Source organism: Anopheles aquasalis, chromosome 2 (assembly GCF_943734665.1).
Source record: "Anopheles aquasalis chromosome 2, idAnoAquaMG_Q_19, whole genome shotgun sequence".
Lineage (NCBI taxonomy): Eukaryota > Metazoa > Arthropoda > Insecta > Diptera > Culicidae > Anopheles > Anopheles aquasalis.
The window spans coordinates 65,360,647-65,382,727 of record NC_064877.1 but is presented as its reverse complement, the minus strand read 5'-3'; the positions used below and the strand labels follow the sequence as shown (position 1 = coordinate 65,382,727).

Below are 22,081 nucleotides of genomic sequence, written 5' to 3'. Positions count from 1 at the left end.
AGACGCTTCGGCCATTCTGTACGACGTGGTAATTGAATATAGTTAGTATCAAACCACCAGCACAGTGAATCTGCGGGCTTATGCCTAAGATCCCGCTGCAGTCGTTCGAGCGAAGGTGAGAAACATATCACAATGCACCTCGGACGCATATTGGGCATAGCACTTGAAAACGGACCCTCACTCGTGAAGCCAATCAAAATGGTGTCATTGCGGAAACGAGGTGAAAATGGCGGGGAATGCCTACCGAGTAGTCCAGACCACCGATCCACCGGCCAATGTGTTGGTGCATTAATGGTGTACAATGGTGGCTTCACCGTGGCTGGTGGCGGAAACAATAATTGCATTAAGAAGATCCATTAACACACATCATTCCCGAACACCCCGTGGAGGATGCTACTAGTACGGTCATGTTTGTCGGGCACGTCATGCCGTCATGTCCGTCCGCCGGGAAGTATTTTCTCCATCGCGCTGCGAGTATGATACGGAGGAGAGGAGAGAAAATACAAAAAAACACTGGACAACGAGTTGGTGTTATTCGTCCATTGACTGGCGGCATCCTGTCGCCTGGGGCCACGAGTGCATGCACTACAAGGTGCATACATGGTTCCTGCCGTTGGCTTTATTGTAAAAAGAATGCGTGTTTCGCAACATCAACCTCCATCCACAATCAGGATGGATTTCTCCGTTCCAACTTATGTTGTTTGAGTTTAGCTCACCAAAATGGCTTAAAGCCAATCTTATTAACAATTCCATCATTTCTTAAAGCCTCTTTTATTATTAAAAAAAATCGGGGATCCGCCTTATCGATAAACTAAAAATATCTCCATATTCAAGCAAAGTTTGTGAAGCCTTAGCGGTGGTTGTTATTGTTTTTCATCCGATGCGATGTATTTACGGATCATAGTCCTAAAAATGGCCCGCTTAGCGTCGGAAAATCATGTTTTCGGTGGCGTGATTACCACTGGTTTCCGTTTTCGGAACCACCCTTTTTACGTCATATTTGATTGGGTTGGATATATAGCGCGAAAATGTAAAGATGAGGCCGCGGAATCGCAGGCTTACTTTTTCAGAGTAAACAAGTTGTGGAGTGGATGTCACTCTGCAAAAGCATGAGTAGGAAAGTTGCAAATCCACTTAAAGCTGAACAGATACTCCACAAAGGACATCGGCAAGGACGACCACCGATGATCGGTTCCTATTTGCTACCTCACTTGCGGTTGATGGAGACTAACGCACTGTGAGAGCATTACCGACAAACATCCATCCTGCCGTGGGGTGAAGGAATCGTCTGTTGTTGACATGATTTTGAGCTCTACCCTAGACGGCCGCTGCACGGTGGTTTTGGAAGATGGCCACGCCGTGTAGCGATGGGAATGGGTGTTAGTTTTGTTTGGAATGTTTAGTTTGTGAAAATATTATAAAATTAGCAGGTTTATATAGTTCTGTTCATGTGACATCATTAAGATCATGCAATATAACAATGGAAAACGCAACGTGAATCTCGCAAAAATCGAAGCAAATATAAGTCATGTTCTGCCGCCTGACGGTCCAAAGTTCTCCTCCGTTCATCGCAAAAAAATTCAGTCAATATGTTGTGGTACCCGCAATCGAAAGATAACGCAATCGTAGACGAGAGGAGGGTAAAGAGTAAATAACAGATGCGAGGTGTCACCGAACAACCCGATAACACGTGAAACGCACGAGTGCGCGCACGATGGAAATGGTAATAAAAAGATGATATTTCATCATCGACCAAAAAGAGAGGGGGCACCATATAAAGAAGATTCCCGTCCCTCGCAAACCCAAGCATGCAACAGGCGTTGGCTCAAGAACGCCAGGGGAAAAATGGATCACGAAAAACATAAACCAATACCTTTTTTTGTGATGTTCCTCAGGCATTCTGTTTTTTTTTTTTTGTCGTCTTCTAACTTTAGATTTCTTCTTTCCCCTCCTATGCCCTTGGACCAGCCTTCTTGGGCTCCACTTTGTGCTCCAAGTGCTCGTACCATCGGCTTACCGTTAGCTCTGGTCCCCGGAGGCGCTGATAATACGGTCCCTTTGGGGAAGAGGAACCGGTGAGGGAATTTTTCACGACCGATTTTACACCCACTCTTCGTTGGTCGCGGGTGTGCGTTGTTGATACCACCGTGGCGTCGTGGCTGCTGCCGTGCGTGAGTGTCTGGTCTGTTGGTGTAAATCTGCGTGTAATGTTATTATAAACGGTTCTGCTGTTTCATCCTTCATCCTGCGTCGCAAAGTTCAACAACGGCCCTCCTCCCGGCCCTGAAACATCCACGGGAACCCATGATCGGGTGTTCTTGGAAGGAAGGTTCACTGTGTCTCGGTAGGCCATGGGACGGGTGCTTCAGATGGAAAGCTCCAAAAACAAAAATGGAGGAAAAGCATCCCCAGTTTTGTCCTCTGTTTCGGTGGTAGCCGAGCCGGAAAAACAAAAAAAAACCGAAAAAACACCCTTTCCGAAAGGCAAAATGAATATCTCAGCATCCCTTCGTCGCAGGTCCGCCCGATGAGGAGTCGCGTGGCCGATGGAGAGTTATTGTCGTCACGCACACCCACCCTTCCACCCACCGGAGAGGGGCTTTGACTGCGTGAACGAGTGTGAAGAATCAGCAGCTTGATAGAATTATGTAGCTAAGGACGTATTTATCTTCTTGGCGCCGTGCCATAACAAAGGCGTTGAGTGCGGCTCCGATGACGGTCTTTCGCAGAACGCACGTGTGAACACCGCGTGGGGGAGAAGGCCTGGAAGGACATATAAACCCGGCGCGACCGAATGACGGGGACTTTATTGGCCAAATTGAGAATCACTTCGCACAGTGCGGAGGGCAGAAGGGGTCACATAATTGAGCCAAGAATCGTCGAGCGAGTGAGCGTTTTCTCTTTCTTTCTGGCTGCCAAGGCCATGGTGTAACGATAGGCCATAAATTAGCTTCCCATTCTATTGCTTTAGTGCGAACCAATGTTGAATCATGGTCGAGCTTGGCTCCGGGAAAAGAATGAATGAGAATGAGCGCGGGCAACGTTTCCGAATTCCACCGAGAAGGTCAATTATGAGCTTTTGTTCGTGGTTGTTGGCGTTTGGTGGCACCTTTTCTCGTTAGAATCAATCAATAGGCGTGCATATATTCATTTCCTTCACAAAACTAACAATAAACACTGTTGCCCAACGTTCAAACAACCGGCAATGCAGTAAGTTGTTCAAGGTCACGTTGCCTGCTTCGTCTGTCGAGCATAACAGGATTGTGATTGATGTGATAAGATTCTTTCGCACGACCGTGAGTGGGCTGATTTTCAAATTATTCTTTGTCCGGAGAGGTGTAGAAGAACCCAAATTCCGGTTTGCGCACATCTCTTCTGCCTCGCGTCGTCGCGTATCGTAGGAAACTCGATACCACCGTACCCGGTACAGAGTCACAGGACACACAGGTTGGTGTCGGTGCGTGTCGGTGATTAGATCAGGAGGACCCAATTGCCATGACAAAGCTGTACCGGCGCCACCAGCACCTTATCCTGGAGCTGAAGCGCCTCCATGGCCAGCGAAAACTTTTCGGTTCGTTCTAAATCGTTTTACAGCCTCTGTCGCCAGTAACGATAGGCGGCCCTATGCTTTAGGCCATATTTCCTTTGGCCGCAGACGAAGCCCCGAGCGGGAGGAGAAGAAGAAGAAGAAGAAGAAGAAGACGCTCGACAGTCTGGGTTAACGAAGGGTCTCGGGTAAGGTACAAAAGAAAATTCTTTAAAAATATGCCCAAGATGATGGACACCGAGGTAAATGAAGAGGGAAGTGGAGAGCGAGAGCGAGATAGCGTGAGGGGGGTTCCGAACACGGGACCGAGAATAGAAGAGGGAGAGCTCGGTGCCGAGGCAACACAGATTGAAGTGAAAAATTCGATAAATTTATTATCTGCCGTCTTTGACGACGATACGCCGTCAGACCGGTAGGCAATGATAACGAAAACACCAACACCTGACGATAGCAGCATAAGAAGGCAGGCGCTTGAAGGATCTTTATCCGAGCGGCCAGCGTGTTGTTCCGTGTCCTTTAAAAGTATTTCTAGCCGGGACATTGCATCGCCTCCGGTGCGTTGCCAGTTAGGACATCATCAGCATCATCATCATCATCATCGACGGTTCACTCCAGGCGTGTCCTTGGAACGTGGGAGAGAGAGTCCTTCGTCAGTACACCACTCATACACTCTCAGCGGCTGGCTTCTTTGAGCGCGTGGTAAAACTCCTTTATTCGTTTAACGCCTCTCGGTCCCCATTAACGAACAAAAAATCCCAATCCTCTCCCCCGGGCTGCCCTTTGCTTATGTGTCGATGCAACGGGAGCAAGAATAGGGGACGCTCGGTAGTAATTGAATTTAAAGAACGCGAAAATTGTAGAATTTTCAAGAAAATACCTTGACTATATCGCGTTAACGATACGGGGACACCACGGCTGTGAGATTGTGTTGTGCGGATGTTTGGGCACATATTTCGAATGTAAAAAATTCAGCATCGATATTAGGATATCTTTGGGTATCTATCTGTAGCATCGATATTAGGATATCTTTGGGCTTGTTATGGAAGTAGAAACCGGTTTTAGAAAGATAGAAACCGGATGGTTTTAATTATGACTACTGGCGATTGTTGACAGCGATGATTAGGTTCTCATGGCGAGAACCTAGGAATTTTCGTGAAACGTTTAAAGAATCCAGATAAAAATGCTGCAGCATAACATTATTCGATCGATTTTGTTATCGATCTAACGCAACACTTCCGCGCGCCTTTAATGGGATGGCATCTTTAGCAAAGTCCCACAAATCCTGGCCCCTAGAAGACTTGAAGGCCTATTCGCTGTAAACCGATATCCCACTGGGAGCCGGTTCACGAGAATCTCAGCGCACTGTCGCCAGAAAGGGTGCGATAATACATGCCTGCGATGCCAATATGAGCGGAAATGATTGATGTACGCTGTGTTCGGCACTCCAGCTCGTTGGAAAAGGAAGCTTTCAGCGTTGTGAACGATATGTTATCTGGTAGCTGATCAGAAATGCCCACTGGTGAATGGAATGCTGCCACATTTATGGAACTTTAAAGTACATTATTTTGGTTTATTTGCGATCAAAATATCTCATTTGGCTTTGGCCTCGCTGACCGTTGACAGGCCCTGATAATGCTTGGTGCCGGAATTTGGATCATTCTCGTGGCCTCTCTCTACAACACGATCGGAATGATATTCTAAAGAGAATTAGCCATTTTCTTAACAACAAAACACCGCAAAAGAGCACCTCAATACCCAATGTACCTCTGTTGCTCGGTGCTACTTCTTTAAACCATTTCTTTTTAAAGAACATGCTCTACGGGCCAAGGCTGACTGTGGCGGGCGGCGGGGGACCTTGGGCTAGGCTTTGCCTTTGGTCACTGGATGTGACCTGGTTCGCCGACCGTTACGTACAAGCCTAGAGCAGGTGTAAACCGGTGCGGACACGCGGCGCGGAAAGTGGAAACGTGCAGCAGATATAAGTCAAGAGATTTGAAAACCTCGCACGCGTCGTCTCGCTCCGGGACTCCGGGACGCTGGTGACGGAATAAAGAGCAAAACAACGAGTTGGAAATGGAAACATAAATTCAAATAAACAGAAATGCCCAGCACACAGCACAGATTCCCCCGATGGCGCAATCGGGGGTTGAGGGTACGAGGCTCGAGGAAAGGAGAAGAAAAATGTTCCCTCAAGTTTACTGCTCTGCATCTCTTCTCTCTCTCTCAGCATCACGGTCACTCGCAAGCCTCAAAAAAGGTGGAACCCAACAAAGAATCACGTCCTAGAACGGTCCTACGGTGGAAAGTGTTGAGAAATGGAGTTTTTTTTTGTGGGAGGGTGGAAGGAAGGATGGTCAGTGAAGGACGAGGGAGCAACCGCAGTGAGGCCACGCGCTTTGAGGAATCTGTATTCATTTGTATTTTGTTTGTTTTGATCCTTTTTGGCAAAAAAAAAACAAGTAAAGCCCCAACAACGCCCTTCTCTGGGCTCCAGAAGAACACAACCACCATTCTTTGGACGTGGCCGTATTTGGCCAGGACAAGGGAATGCAACTCTATAATGTCAGGCCAGAATTTCTGCCACTCGTCGTCATGAGTAGTCACAGTGCACATCGCCTATCAACCATATTCTGATGTACATCTAGGAAAATGGGTCAGCTCACTGAGCTTAACAAAGCAAACTACTACATACTACTTACAACACAATGGTGCTTGGTGTGTGATGGCGCGACCAAGAACTTTAACGAAAGAATCCGAATCCGGACAAGGGGGGTCAGCTTGGTGGACACTTACATCATTTGAAATGGATCCTCGTAGAAGCTGTTTTCAATATCTATACTGCTGGCGCTATTGTTGCTGAAATGGTGGGTATTAAGGTGATTATTGTTAATGGTGGCGGTGGTACTGTTGTGCTGCTGCTGATGATGATGATGATGATGATGCGGATGGTGGTGGTTGTGGTGATGCCCATTCACTGCCGTCGTCACGATGGCCACGTCGAGCGTGCTGTTGATGCTGCCATTGACATTGTTGTTATTGCTGCTATTGGTGTTGCCGGCACTAGTACTGTTGTTGCCGCTACTGCTGCTGCTGTTACTACTATTGGTAGTGCTACTACTACTGCTACTACTACTATTGTTGTTGTTGTTGGTGTTGTGACCAGCTTCAACGGCAGCAGCTAGTGGCAGCTGATGATGCACGAGCGATCCGTGTGGAAGCAGGGCAGTACGGTCGAGGCAATCGAGTGCCGAAGAGGCGGACGCGATGATATCGAGCGTGGTCGAAATTTGATCCACATCCGTCCCATGACACGGGCCACCCAGTTCCGGTGATTTGCTGACATTGCTCTGGAGTGCTGCCCCCGTTTCTGGCATCTGGCCGATGGTGCCGTGAAGCAGCTGGCTTTGGCTGACCTGGGCCGAGAGGGTTGCGGCCGATGCTGCCGTGGCCTCACCTTCGCCGCGCATCACTATGATGACATCGGTGAGCGCGGTGATGTAGTTCTTGGCCAGTGTCAGCGTTTCGATCTTGGAAAGGCGACGCTCCTTCTTCACGTGCGGTATGACTTCCCGGAGTGACTAAGAGAGAGCGGGGAAGGGTAACGGGCAAGTATTAGATTTGGCACCGGTACATCAAGATCGTCAACGCCAAGATTGACACTCGGATCATATAACAATCGATCGGAAGATGCGTCAAGATGCGACCGATGAAAGGGACCGAGTTTGCCATCCTAAGAATCTGTTACCCCTTTCCGTGTGCCCCGTAGTAGCATCCAGTGCCAGGGTAGAAAGGGACCACTGCACTGCAACCCGATAGCATCCGCCCGGACGGACGGACGGACGGACGACTCACCTGAAACGCGTCGTTTAGACTGTGCATCCGCATTCGTTCCCGCTCGTTCGATTCCAATCGCCGCAGGTTCCGTTCCTTCGCATTGAGAGCACCCTTCCGACGGCGGGCCGCACTATTGCTGCTGCTACCATTTCCGTTTCCGTTGGCACCTGCCGCCGACCGGCCACCATTGCTGCCCCGACTCCCGGTCCGGCTGCTGCCACAACTCGTATCGTCGCTTTGGGAGCTTGAATCGGTCATGTCCGGATCGATCGTTGGTTCCTGTCACCGAAGGAATCATAGAGAAGAGAATGGGAAAAGGGATTAATCTTTTCAGTTTCCCCCCCAGTGAACCGATAGCCATACGGTTTTCCATGTTTGTCCGGCTCGGGGATTAAAACAGAAAATTGCAGAAAGGGCTGAGAACATTCCAAAAGATGACCGGAAATGATCGAATTCACGAATTGCAGTGGACGGACTGGAAACTGACCACCATTAATGCCACTAGCATACTGTTCCTTCGTTTTGACGCTGACTAGCAAATGTATGAAACAGAATCCCAAAACATAAAACGATGAACATCCTTCCAACATCTCTACAAACGAGGTCACCGTCAGAACTTGCTTCGAGCCGGGGGCTTCCGTCGATTTTTGTTTTTAGTTTTGGCTTCCGACGGTGTTTTTTTTGCGTTTGTATTCATCTCCTTCATCCGGGGCTCGCTCTCAGTGTCCGAAACGGTGCGGATGCAATGGAATACACCGGAACCGGATTCCAGGCACGATTATCATTATGACAGAGCAAACAAACCGTTTAATATGCCGTAACGAAGAACGCCGCGTTCGCGTGAGCCTCGATGGCAGCAACGATCCGGGAGGCCTCGATTTTGATCGAGTTTCGGATACGGCCACAATGCGAAGGATGCGCTTGCGAAAGGTGTGTGCAGCCCAGCAGGCCTGCCCGAACCGGCCATCGGCTCAACTGTGGCTGTACGTGGTCGTCGATAGCGAAGCGGATGGGAGTGAATCGCCCGAACGAGGTTGGGTGGGAAAATCGGGGTTTTACGCCGCACGCGGTGCTCGATATCGATTTCAGTAATTAGAGTCGTAAAAAAGTTTGTGGACTATAGAGCTTATTTTTATCGCGAAATAAAACTCCGTACCGGTGTCGATCGAACCGTGGCCAATGGACTAGAGGACCTCAAGCAATTTCCCTTGCTGGTGGTGGTTGGCGGTTGGTTGATGGAAACAAATTGAAAATGGATTAAAGATCCTGTGAACGGAACAAATATTCGATCGATTGAGCAAAGTAGCCCGTGCATTGCTTGTAGTATGCCATGCACGAAAGGTCTGTGGAAAGTTGGAAGGCGGACTAGAGGCGGTGGAGTGACCTTCAAAATCGTATGATTAATCGGTGTTTGTCTCCGGCTGGATAGCTAAGTTGTCATCGGCCACGTGAGACAACCCGTAGAATAAACAACGGAACGAAGAGGCCACAAGTAGAGTTAATTAAAAATTAATTTAAGATGTCAGCAGCGGGAATCATTTTGGAAAATCAAAATGAAAAAGGATGCACCGGATTCGCTTACCATTTTCATTCGCCGGGTTGCTCGCTTTGGCCGCGTGGTACTCCGCAGTGTCACACCGTCGGTATGCTCGGAAAGTGGTTCGGTTTGCAACAGAACGGTGGACTCATCCTGCTGCTGCTGCTGCAGATCATCCTCCTGAAGCCGGTGATGATGGTGGTGGTTGTGGTGGGGGTGTTGGTGGGGAAGGTGGCTGTGCTGCGAATGAAGACGATGCTGATGATCCTGATGCAGATGATGATCGTGATTGTGGTGATGCTGTTGCTGTTGCTGCTGCTGTTGGTTAAGGTGTTGGTACAGGTTGTGTTGGTTGTTGGAATGGTGCTGAGTGTTAAGGCCACCGCCACCGCTGCTGCCACTTCCATTGATGATACCGTTGGTGGAACCGTTCGAGGCAAGCTCGTAGAATCCGCTGGTGTCGGATGATTCCGCTATTTCAGCGGCTGCCAGCTGAACGCTGTGCTTATCGTCGGACAGGTCAGAGCGCATCGTTTGACCGAAATTGGGACCGAAGCGTCGACACGTGGTAAAGGTCACGCTTAGCGTGATTTGACCGGTAAACAACTACGATACCCAAGTGGCCATCCGGTGGAGCACAGTGCTGCTGAGCTCACTTTAGTGAAATTGCCTTCGCCGCGGCTCGGTGTCCTGTGAACGGAGAAAGAAACATGACATAAATTCAACACAGTTTAAAGATATCCTGGAATCGGCGTAAATTACGAGAACTTTAACGGATTTCTATCGCTGGATTTTCCACACTTTTTCCAGCCCATTCTATCTACAGGCTGTTTTACTGGAATTCATATCCAGTTGTTTTCAAGAACTTCAAGAAAAAAGGGACGAAAAAGGGAGAAGAAGGCCGAAAGAAGGGGCACAGATTATGAAACACTTCCGGACCAATTTAGTTTGCAATCTATTTTGATTTCATGATTAATTTGAAGACACGGCCGTTCACGGGCGGAATGGAAGGGTAGAAATATGCTTGAGGGTAACCACAGGCTTCCAGCAAGCTGACCGAGAACATTTCCGTCCGAGTCCATGCGTTCATGGGCTGCTGGCGCGGGGAGAATGAGGAGTTCAGCGGCGTTCTGCTACTCCAACGCAACGTAGCAACCCGAAGCCGGGTGCATTGTTCTAGAGCTTGCCATTTTAATAATCCCGCTAAAGTGAAAGGAAAGAGGTGGTTGGATGGCGACCACTAACGTTGGGCAGATTATCACCGAGGGATCCGACCGATGGACGCAGGTCGACCCGTAACCGGCGGCATTAGTTCATGTAGTTCAACACCCGGGGAGTGGCGGAAGGAAGATAGAACGTGTTTTTCTTCCGGTAAGCATGCCGGGACTGGAGCAGCAAAAAATAAAGGGCAAACCAGTGAAGAACGATCCTTCTTTCCGTTTCTTTCCGTTCCGTTTTGCATGCCTCCGCAAAGGGGATACGGGCAAAAACCAAACATCCTTTCCATTGCCATTGGATTAACGAGTTACAACCGACCAGCAGGCACGGCCACTGTGAAGGAGGTCCTGGGCCCGGTGATGATGGTGATGACGATGACAAGAAAATGAATCTTCATTCTGATTAGCGTTCCCTGAGCGCCAATCTGCAACGAAGGAGCAAGTAAACGATGGCAAAGTTTGCTGTCCAGCAGCCGGCATAGCGGAACACTCTTTACCAGATACCGAGGTTTATCCCGTATAATTCGCACTTTGGTTTCCCGGGCTTGAAAATTCTGCTACGACTTATATAAAGATATTCGAACATTCTTAGTTCAATAAACAATACTATAACGAATGATAACTAGAACTTTCAAAAGGAGTAGTTTCAGGATTACTACGATGAATGATGGAGCCTTTCGAAAAATTTGGAACCTGCCTCAAATTCTGTTTATTTAGATTTAGTTTATTCAAAACCTGGAGATACAACTTATGAAAGATAAAATACGACAATCTTTGAGGAATCCAAAAAGCGCCAAATATCTAAAAAGAAATTCCGTGCGATAGCGATTGTCTCAAGTCCAAGCAAAGTTTCTCATCAATTATGCGACGAGGCTGCGAAGGCAAATATGTGATTAAACGGTGGTTTCCAAGGCTTATCAGGCGACACCTAATTATCACCTGCCTAGAATTAAATCCTCTTTAGCGCTTTGGATGGCTTTCCATCGCCACCACAGACTTTCGAAATGTCCCAAAGTGACCCACAAACGATAACTTATTCAACATCGATAGTCACTCCACGTGTTGGCGTTCGGGATCTTTCGCGACCACCAGGCGAACCACTCCCACACGAAAAGTTATTTGTTCCGCGCCAGTTTCGGGGGGAACCAAACACGCAGTAAGTAGTCAAGGGGCTGCGACTAATTAAGGACGTATGGGTAATTAAATTACAACACCCTCGGAGCTAGGCACAGGACAGTCAGCACCGCAGGATCCAGAATGCTGTCCCCGGTTCTATTTAGAGTGATTCATTAAAAATTGAACGGTTGAGGGAATTGAAGAAACGGCAGCTCACATAGCAGCAGTACATGTGGCCACCGACCGACCGATTGACCGAAGGCCATCGCAAACACCGGACGCCAGTCCGTTGTTGTTTCCCCGGAGGAACCCATGGACGCGATTGGACGATTGCTGGCTGGTCAGATGACGGGTGACCCGACGGTGAAACAAAGCAATAACTTCGGACCACAGAAGTGGAGGACCTGTGGCGATGGACAGGGCGCTGATGGAAACAAATTGAATCATATCCCGCTGAGATTATATTTCTCTAATTTAGCCAATCCAGCAGAAGCTTTGCCGTCCATACACGACGATCGTTCCATCCGTATCCGTTTGGGGGTCGTAAGGAAGTTTGTCAATTCTTTCGGGAGTAGCTTGACGGTCACGGCTGCCTGATAAGGTCGGTTCAATCAATTTTCTTTCGCTCGATACAATTGGACACATATTAAAAGTACATTCATCAGCTACTGGTGTACATGCGTACATTTTCCCTCTAGAGAGAGTCCTTTCGGAACCACCGCACGCTGTGGGACCAAGAGTTAATCAAGAAAATTAATCAGCCTTGCAAGAGCTTGCTGAGACGACGAAAGCAGGTTTGGTTAGTTGAAACGTTTATTATATGATTAATTTCTAAATGGAAACGGAAATGACGTAAACAACAATGTTAATACGAAATACCCATGCACACGCGCACGAGTTACACGTGTAAGAGAGCAGGAGAATTAAGTAAGAGCCAAAGGATATCTTCCCTTAAGTAAAGGCTATTCACTTAGTTTCTCTGACGAATTCAAATTCAATATTCCACTGCTTTGCGATATCCACTGGCGCCGGCTCAATTCGCCCTCGCAGTTCACGGTCAATTGTCCTTCGTCGTTTTGTACGGTGGGGTAGCGTAGTACTTTCTATCCTTCCGCGGTCGGCGCAGGATCGGTGTTTCTTGGGAACGCGGCTTGTTTATCGGCGCCTGCTGTTGCCCATTGCTACGATGCGCGTTCATCTGAGGTGGCACGTTTTCTCCATCGCTGCCACTCCATTGTAGCATAACGAACCGGCTCCAGTAGTCGGTCGAGATGTGCAGCATACCGTTGACGATGTTGAACTGGGTGAATGTTTCGGCGAACGTTTCCTGTAGAGTCAGATCGGGACGCGAATAGCCACAGATGGTGGGTGCAAACACCCGGGCCAAATTCTCCACCGGCATCTTAGCGCTCTCGGACTGGGCAATGCGCTGAAAGTGAAGCATAAGGAAGGCCAGTGTGTCACGGTTCGGTACCGGCATTTGCTCGATGAGCTGGCACAGCTGTTCCAAGGTACGGTCGCTAATGCCAGTTTGACCCGCCGAAGGATTGCTCTGCTGTGGCTCGCTGGAGACAATGCGGGTAAACTTAGGCAACAGGCTGGCCGGGATGAGTGGCTCGCGCAGCGTGCGCAAAAAGTCCTTAATGCATCCGCACAGTACGTGCACGTCGATCTGCCCGAGGACTGGTATCGATTTGCCCCGCAGGAACTTTTCCTTCAATGATCGCACTTCACGATCAGTGGCCGATACGCGGTACAGTCCGACTTCAGAAATGCCTCGGTTTTCAATCTCGCTGACGCAGTGCACTATGAGCGCCGGGATGCGTGGGCTGGACTGGGGACAGTAATCCTCTAGATCGCCCAGTGCGCCAACGACTGGCGGTGCCAGTGGTGTAGATCCGGCTCCTGCTGTAGCCACTCCGGACGTTCCACGCCGTGAAGCCGACTTCGATTGCAGTGGAACGCACGCGAACGACGTCTCACGGCATTGGCTGTGGAACACTGCCTTACATTCACGGCAACGTAGCCCGCTGCACCCGAAACGGATCCGCTGCTGGCAATGATTACATGTCTCCGGTGCGATGAATGTACGGCTGGCCAGATCGTGAGTGCGAGGGATGACCGTTTTCTTCGGTGTTTGCTTTGGCTCAACGCTCGGTGCAGCATTAACGACGGTGGCGGCCGTTGAGTTTGATGAAGCGCAGCTTACGGGCTGCAGCGGTGGCAGCAGTTGTGGTGCCGTCGTCCGGAACGTCGATTCTGCCATGATCGGCCCACCATCGGTACCGGTCGGGACGGTAACCTTGGCATGCGCAATGATCTGTCCTTCGCCTGAACGCGTATAATCCTCCTTCGTCATCGTGCTGGTGGTTTCCATGTGTTTGACCTCCGGAACCGCAGGACGAGTGAAGCTAACGTTGTTGTTGTTGTTATTTGGGAACGATGGACGGTGTTTTTTCCATGACTTGCGTTTCGCCTGCATCTTCAACGGTTCCAGGAAGTCGTCCTCCGACTGCGTTAGCGAAAGATCGACCAGAAACGATCCGGTCGAGTTGATATCGTTGTCCACACCAGCGCCACCGCCCGTCATTTCCCCCTCGTGCTGGCCACCGTAAGCGTGGCGCGATCTACGTCTCGATTCCGTAGCAAACTCGGCCAGCCGCACGCGCGTCTCATCCCGCAGCGTGTGCTCGTTACGCACGATATCGCACACGGCCATCATCTTGTGTTCCATCGTATCGCGTTCCTTCTCCGCCAGCCGGCGTGCCTTCGTTTCCGTCTCCAGCAGCTTCCGAGCGTGGCACAGCTTCGATTCCAGGTTGGTGATGCTGCGCAACGCGTTGTCCACCTCCCGCTGCAGGCGCTGCGCCTCGTCGATCGACTTCAGCCACTGCATCCGGCACTGATCTTGCAGCTGCACAAACCGCAGAAACTCCACCTCGGCCGTTCCATCGCGCAAAACGTCGCTCGAACGGCGCAGCTCGTCGAATTGAGCCACCAGCGATAGCTCCGTCGACATTTTCACTACATTAATGCACAAAAACAGTCCAGAACAACAAGTTTTCCTTTTTCACCGTTACCACACACGAAAAGCCAAGCGTCCCACGAATCCGCTGCGATTTTTCGAATGGCCGTCGACCGTTACCCTCGCTGTCATTTCAACCCTCGCACCCTCATAAACGGAGGATAGGGCAGTTAAGCTAGCTGCGCCCTTCCAAAAAGGGTGGTACAACCCATGTGACAGAAATCGCTCACCGCCACTCAAATTGCCCTGTTAAGAGACTAACAGGGCGCTAACAGGGCGCTAACAGGGTAGAAATCTTGCTGCTGTTTACAGGGCTTTTGCGCATGTATTGGTGCCATTTTCCACGCATTTTTGCGATGATGTGTGTGTCATCCTACCGTACCCCTGTGCCCAGTAGCCCCGCCCCCTAAGATATTTCGGATCAATATGAAGCACGCAAAAGCATAATTTCATTTTCACCAACTTTATTTTCACCTTTGAATCGGACACTCTGCCTCGCAAAACACATCACAAAACACAACACTTCGCACAACACTCCTCTGCTTCGCAGCCTGTCCGACGCTGATTGATGCCAGGATGCTGCCGAAAAAAGACAACATGATTGATCATGATCAGATTTGATCAACAAAATATTTTTCAATTTCTTACCATTTTCCGTTGTCGCGCATGCCCACAAACAATGTCCACGGGTTTAGATGCTCCGTAGCACAAACGAATGATACAAATTCACAGCAAAACTAGCTTTTTTCTTCAAAATTTTCGGATGCACGATCGCAGCGCATCCTGCCTCTTGCGCGTCGTTTTCAACTGACGCCATGTTGGATCCAGGCCTTAGCAGAAATTTTCACCTTCCTCTTTCGTTCGCCGTGCCCTTACACAAACACACGCGCACGGGGCCGTATCCGAACACACAGCGCTCGTGAGCGATCGAGTGAATGGTGAGACAGCATCAAAACAAACCGTAGGAGTGAAAGAGATAGCATGTACTCGAAAGAAAAAAATCGACTGCTTGACAAAAAGTCTGTCAACAGGGTCGTTACTCGTCTAGCGAACATATTTTTTTCGTCCAATCTCCGCTGGGCTATCTCAGAATCTATGCTAAAGCAAAAGTACGCCAAAGTCCTTTTTTTCTCGCTGGCGATGGGCCCTGTTCGAGGTTAAGTGAGTGTCATAACCAGTCACCGCCTTGTAAATGGCGTTATTATCATTGGGCTATGGGAAGCAAAAACGGCTATAAAATATGCTGCTTGAAGCGGGGAAACATGAACACTTCCTCGATCGGGTTCCAAGAAGTTCTCGAGTGAGTTGTGAATGGAGTAGAGGATGAAAAAGAAAACTACCTACCATCGTAAAGGCAGCGAGAAGCATAAAGCGCACTTATCCAATGATGATGGGTCGTAAAAAACTCGCACAGAAGCACGCCAGTAGCGCGAAACATAGTGTGAGCATAGTTGGAAGAAGCATAAACGATGTCGACGCATATTTTCCATACATATGACGCTAATCCTCATCACTTCATAAAAAAACCACTCTTTGAAGGACCTTCACTTCTGTTAGTTAAAGCCAAGTGAAAAATAAAAACTTTAAGCAACTTGGTTTTAAAGGATTCAACAGTTATCGAAACAGCATTAAGTGTATACACGAAAACGAAATGCTTTCAAGTGCAACTCCAAAACGTGGAATCAAACGCCTGTGTAAGTATTTCACATCCTTTAACGCTACGTTCATTAGTCGGATGGTTTGGTTGGATGTAATGGAAAATTTCTGCTTCACTTTCAATCCGTAACCAGAGTGGTCGAGAAATTAATCGAGTAATTATAATTTTTCCAACAAAACTTTTGCTGGGCTTTTGTCAGTAAGTACGACCATCCGTCAACCACGCGGACCAGTCACCGTTATTAGGGATAATTAATCCTACGACACAAACAGTGCCTCGAAGATAACGCACGAAGTACGAGTCGATGCTTCCTGCGGACATCACGGTCAACCTGTGGCTTCATTTATGCTTTGTGCCGCTTTCGCGCGACACTGGACGGAAGTTGAGAAAAGATTTATTTCTGAAAGCAGTCAACATATCTTCCTGAGGCTTATTCTACGATAAATTTTACAAGGTCCACTGCGGTCGCTCGAGAGATGGTTCTAATGTGGCTAAAGATCATTCGTATCATTCCAAGCATTATCTCTCGAATAAAGAACGATTTTTCACGGTAAGAGGTCTGCATGCCAGTATAAGTTGTGCGATTTTATTAACAGCTTGTGCGTTGGGCAGCTGCAGTTGTGTCCAGGTTTAATGCCTGGTAAAACATACCTGGCATGCACGTGGATTGCACTAAACCTATCCTTGAAATGGTCTATTACTTCTTTCGTAGATGTGCCACTTAAACGGAATCCACCCATCTTCGTCGTTCTGTTCTCTCCAGGTAGATGGGACGTGCGATTTGCTGGCGTAAAAACACATTCTTGAACCCACCGATAGGCGGCATTTCGATTGATAAAGTACTTCTTCCAATCTCGCAATCGCAATTTGTTTGATTTGATTACGCTCTTAACATTTGGGACCCATAGCCGCGATTGACACGAGCTCGGTAAATTGAGCTCGGAGCTCGTTGAGAAAAGGATCCCGAACAATCGGGATTGATGTGTTGAAATTTCACGGCCAGAAATCAATTTTATGCCATCCTAGCGATCCGTTGGATTCCCCGTTTAGCTATCTCGTGCGTGCAAATGTTGTTTCACCATCTTCTCAAACGGTGCCAGAGATATAAAAGAACGAACGTGTGTTTCATGGGGATTGGTAGCATGAAAATCCATCGTTGCTCGAATCGATTCTGATTTGCTCATGAAACGAGATGTGAAAAGCCGCCTTTAAAACAAAATGATTTTTGAAATATCTGGAATGTTTTTGTGTGTGCGTGGTACGATGAGTCCAAGCCTCTGGGTAATTTAGATGCCACGGCGTGTATAAGACACTGTAATGCAAATGCCACGAACATTCAACCACACAATTGTGGGAATGTACGTTTACCCCGTTCGCCAGGTAATCGTGAGCTTCATCGGAAGCCTGGCACCGAATGTACGCTAGTTGTAACGGAAAACGAAAGCAAGCTCTGGCACATACGCGGTCACAGGTGCATGGTTATTTCGTTCATACTATCAGGGGTACGCGGCACAAAGGCCATTTCACCCTGGATCCCAAAAACCTTGACATACATTTCTCATGCAGAGATCCGTCGTTGCAACGACCACCAAATAGTGCAGCGAGTCGCGAATGCACATTTAAATGCTGACCGAATTGTATTCTACAAAAGGTATTGCATTTAACCAAAAAATTAGCAAAAGAGTTTAACTAAAAATCAAGGAACATTTTAGAATTGATTTAATTGTTTCAAAGTCAATATAGACTCCCAACTAGCTCATTGATTTTAAAGCGCTGTTGGTAGAAATATTCCAAAAGATAAGAATAGAATTCGGAGTGCACTGTTAAGAGTAATATGATGATGTCCTCGGGCCATCCCACCCTGCAACGTAGTCATTCTCGTGCCTGTGGTCACAATAACGAACCGAGAGATATACCACCTAGGGCAACCGGTGTGTGCCGGAATTTGTCGCTACGGTTTTGCACCGTTCCCGGTTGGAAACCTCCGGAATCGCGTTTGTGCTGCGGAAGCTGCTGGTGCTGGTAGCGTGCGTAGGATGACCGCGATGGTCAAGCGAGCATCCTAATGGCCAGCATGCCAACAGGATACGGTTACTCGTCGCGCATAAATCATTACCACACACAAACGAGGCTGAAAGGTCACACACAAAGGCCAGCAAAGGGCTTCGCCAAAGTGCCAAAGCATCGGAGGAACAGCGATGGATCGAAACCACGAACCCGTGGGCTTCGGTTACAGCACCATTATTAGCACAGAATCATCGTTGGCCGGGGAGCAAGAGGGAACGATTTGCCTAGCCGATGATGGTGGCGTGATAAATAATTTCTATCCAAACTTTGCCTTTGAGAGAACTCCAGTAATGCAGCTCCGGAGTTGCGGAGTTGGGGTGTGCATTACTCGCCGCTCGACGTAAGTCACAGTGCAGAGGAAGGTCCGGATGGTGGACGTTAAGTAAGATAATGCACGCGGTGCGATACTTTGCCCTGATTAGTGCGCCCAGTATAATCCCCTGGCGCCAGCATTCCCGTGTTTGGCCCTTTCTACTACCGTCTTTGCAACTGCTCTGTTAGCTTAGAGTCGCTTGGAATCTCTGCCAAAATAAAGTCTTTTAACTGGAGCACTATTTGCTCAAGTTTTTGGTCTTTAACTTCGCCCTGCTTCCGGGATGCTGCCAGTGCTTTCTTGTTAGTGCACGGCGTGTGAGGGAAATAAACATTATGTTAATCACGATTGCTCTCTTTCTACAGCCCACGCCCTGGGACAAGGAACAGGGTATGGGGCAGCATTGCATATTCATCGCCCTTGCACACACTCTTTAGATTGTTTTCAAAAATTCTATCCAACCATCCTCGGGGCGATCGGGCACACACCGGCGGTTGTTGAGCAGGTTGTAAGCCGCCGATCTGTAGTTTCCTGTTGCTAACATCGGTTTACCAGACCAATTTAGCTCGCTGCCGGTGCTGATTGGTCACACATTGGCGGACCAACACTGAATGGTATCGGTCAGGGCATTGGGCTTCGTGGCCGATCATTATGCCGATGCCGGCAACTGGTCCAGTGCAGACTGGGCTTATTGGTGTCCTACGGTGGAAAAAGATGATGATTTGTTCGTGACAAAATCCACCGCTGATGATGTCGAATGGAAGTATTTTTTTCTTTTGTTTTGTTTTTAGATTGCTTCCCCCTTACTGTTCCGTTTGTGCATTCTCCGGGGGCCTTTCCTTTTGTGCTCCTCATTGGTTGGCAGGCTTGGCTTGGCCTGGGCACCTTCTTAACACAAGAGTCGGGTACGGACAAAACAACATCGTTGAAGTCAGATCAAGCGCCCGGAACAGGCTCTTCAACCTTCAACCGGCGTTGGCGACTCATCTATAAGCAGTAGAAATGGTAGCGAAACATAACGGAAATGACGGCATCAGAGCCAGGGCGCTTGCATACCGCATAAAATGAATTAATTTGAATGAATTTTTCACACTTTGCTCTCCTTTTTTCCGCCAGCAATCTTGAGCTCTGACGGAGCGAGCTGACTTGATAAAAGTGGCGAAAGATGTGCTCCTTAAGCTTTGGTTGTCCTGGATTCCAGGCTGTCACTGTAGATGCGAGCCGCCTGTCTAGTAGAAGTGCCATAGTGGATTTGGTACAAATTGGACCACATCAACTGGGCGGTGTTGTTTTTTTTGCTTATTATACTAGTAGTTTTTCTTTGCCTCCATCTTCGCCCAAACCAAGGTCAATTCGCTTTAAGCTACCGAGCAGATTCGAGGGAGAAGCATTTTGAATTTCATAGAAGCAGTGACTTGAGGATACACCGGTGGAGATAACCAGTGGTTAAAAAATTTTGAAGTCACCGTCTGACGATCTTTAAAGCTGATTTAGAGCTGAAACACGTCATTTCACAATCACGTGGCATGGCAGCACGTTTCACATGTTGTCATTGGCGTTTTATGGCCTCTTCCAATACCGAATCTGTTCCTTCTCGCGGCTCCATGCACCGCCATCCTCTCGGTCGAAGCCTTTTTTCCGGTGAAACGACGTTACGTTGGGAAAAATCTCATAAACATTTTTTATTCCCCGCACCCATTCCGACCGCCCCCGGTACCGGCTGCATCGTTCTGTTCAAGGTAAAACCGATTTACCGAGGAAATGCAAAATGATTTGTTATCAGCGCGAGCGCGCAGCGCACATATGAGCCACATTCCATACCACACGAGTATCTCTCTCGCACCTTCGATGATTTTCAACATCAACCGGCAGCAGCGCCCGCTAGAAACCGTAGACTGGCTGCAAGGAATCACAAAATTGTAGAATTCTTCCTCGCGTCTTCGAGTATTGCTTCCCTGACGATCATTCTTCTCATCGTGGAGTCATGATTTGTTTGCTGGCCTGGTTTCTAGTTGGTTTTTGGTGAGGGCGAAAACAGGGTGAGGGTTTGTGGAATGTTGCTGGAGGAAGATGATAAACTCAATCGTTTGAATCGCACTCCGGCTGGAACGTTGGATTTTCGGGCGGAAAGTGAAATTTCTTGTCAACGAAAGCCCACGCAGAGTTGGGTGAAAGTGATTTTATGGTGAACCAAAAACACCAATCCCCGCTCTACTGGGGAATGATATGGGAATGAGGGAAGGCCAGCCGAGAGTTGAAAAGTTGGCTTTTCTTGGCCGGAGTTTTTGGAGTACTTCGAGCTTGGGGCAGCAAGTTTGCGATCCGACAGAACAAGAACGGTTCCACCCAGGCGCAAAGCGACAGGCGTGAATCCGGAACCGGAAGATACGGTTCAGATGATTGGAAAAAGAATTCAAAGTTCGGCACCGAAATCGGATGCGCGCAGAAATCGGAAAAACATTCTAAACTCCGATCGAGTGACGAGTTTTTGGTGAATAATACGTGTTGTTTGTGACACTCTCCCTGTTGTCGGTGGGGTTTAGTGTTTTGATGGAAGTAATTCTATGGAAGACAGATTTTCATTTGTTTTCTAATGCGTGACAAAGCATTTTCGAAGATGATATTTGTTGTTGTTAGAAAATCTGTAATAAAGGTTAAATAAGCTCCTATCCTATAATTGCATTATCCATTTTTGGTTACGGAGTGTAATTGCTCTCCGAGTTCTAGAACACTAAACTTCTTCAAACCTTTGCCAAGAATAAAATGTAAGATTCTCCAGCACCTCGGAAGCTGCGAAACGTGACCGAATCACTGCTGTAACCGTGGCTCGCTTCAACGCCAACGTTGGAACCCCAACAAGTTCTCTGGTTGTAAATTTTGACTCCAACTTTTATGGCAACCAAACGTACGCGTACGAAGGACACCGGGGGCCGGTTGCCAGAATGTAGCGCCGCCGTATGTGTGCTGCTCATCGGTTGCGCAGTGCATTGTAAACTTTTGATTACATTTGAGATTAGCAATAAAGCCGGCAGAAGCCGGCAACAATTCTGGAGCCCTCTACACCCACCCACGCCTGGAAGCCTGTCGCAAGTAATTAAGGTCGATCGTCGTCGTCGTCGGTGATGACGAAAGTGCGGACAGCCTGGTGGCAAAGGTCCTGGGAGTCCCAGGAGCAGCAGCAGTAGTCCTGTCGAGCTAGATGCACATCCGGATAGTTGCGTATAGCTCGTCGATGTAATTAGAGTTGTAAATCTTAAAACATTCAGCGTCCCCTATCCTGGTGGGTGGTTGGCTCATTTCACCAGGAATTCTACCAACCCAAGAATAGCCCCCGGCCAATACAACTCCTTCACTAGTGTGCCAGTTTACCAATAAATCCAAATCCCAAGGACACTCGGGGGAGGGATCAATTTCCGAAAAGGCCCCAATGATGGCCCCAACCTCTGGCCCAACGTTTTGCTACCTTTGCTCGGTGTTTAATTTTTCTCAGATCCAGACATTCGCATTCGACAACCTGCCCGGACATCAGGCAGAACTACGATGAAATGAAGGCTGGAAATGGTAACGAAATAGCGGCGATACTGCTTCCGGGCGATAGCCCACCCTCCGTGGTGGGTGGTGAGCTGTAGAGATGGAAGCGTAAATATTGACTATTCCTCGACCGGAGGCAAATCGCTTTCCTGCTCTCTCTCTCTACTTTCAGCGCTGGTTGGACATGATCGGTTGGCCGAGACTCTAATCGATCGAAAGTTTCGGTGCCAATTCCCC

The 22,081-nt window shown here is 48.4% G+C and overlaps 2 protein-coding genes and 1 long non-coding RNA gene across 3 annotated transcripts; all 3 read right to left on the bottom strand.

The window, feature by feature from the left end:
• Positions 1–6,336: 6,336 nt before the first annotated feature.
• On the bottom strand, positions 6,337–9,449 carry LOC126571597 (lateral signaling target protein 2 homolog). The gene is made up of 3 exons (XM_050230251.1): positions 8,964–9,449; positions 7,400–7,660; positions 6,337–7,125 (listed from the first exon to the last, which is right to left on the bottom strand). Exons 1-3 carry the CDS (start codon positions 9,447–9,449, stop codon positions 6,337–6,339), a joined length of 1,536 nt encoding a protein of 511 aa, XP_050086208.1.
• A 2,468-nt stretch (positions 9,450–11,917) lies between these two features.
• Positions 11,918–14,313, bottom strand: LOC126571596 (rac GTPase-activating protein 1). Its single transcript, XM_050230250.1, has one exon. It carries the CDS (start codon positions 14,268–14,270, stop codon positions 12,309–12,311), a length of 1,962 nt encoding a protein of 653 aa, XP_050086207.1. The 5' UTR covers positions 14,271–14,313; the 3' UTR covers positions 11,918–12,308.
• A 411-nt stretch (positions 14,314–14,724) lies between these two features.
• On the bottom strand, positions 14,725–15,163 carry LOC126571602 (uncharacterized). Its single transcript, XR_007607913.1, has 2 exons — positions 14,925–15,163; positions 14,725–14,855 (listed from the first exon to the last, which is right to left on the bottom strand). It is a non-coding gene; the product is annotated as an uncharacterized LOC126571602 (long non-coding RNA).
• Positions 15,164–22,081: the final 6,918 nt, after the last annotated feature.

Bases quoted from the DNA above. Each gene is read 5' to 3' on its own strand.
- LOC126571596 (XM_050230250.1), bottom strand. From the start codon at position 14,270: ATGTCGACGGAGCTATCGCTGGTGGCTCAATTCGACGAGCTGCGCCGT.
- LOC126571597 (XM_050230251.1), bottom strand. From the start codon at position 9,449: ATGCGCTCTGACCTGTCCGACGATAAGCACAGCGTTCAGCTGGCAGCC. The intron at 7,661-8,963 runs GTAAGCGAATCC...CTTCGGTGACAG, and splicing joins CAACCCGGCGAATGAAAATG to GAACCAACGATCGATCCGGA. The intron at 7,126-7,399 runs GTGAGTCGTCCG...GCTCTCTCTTAG, and splicing joins GTCTAAACGACGCGTTTCAG to TCACTCCGGGAAGTCATACC.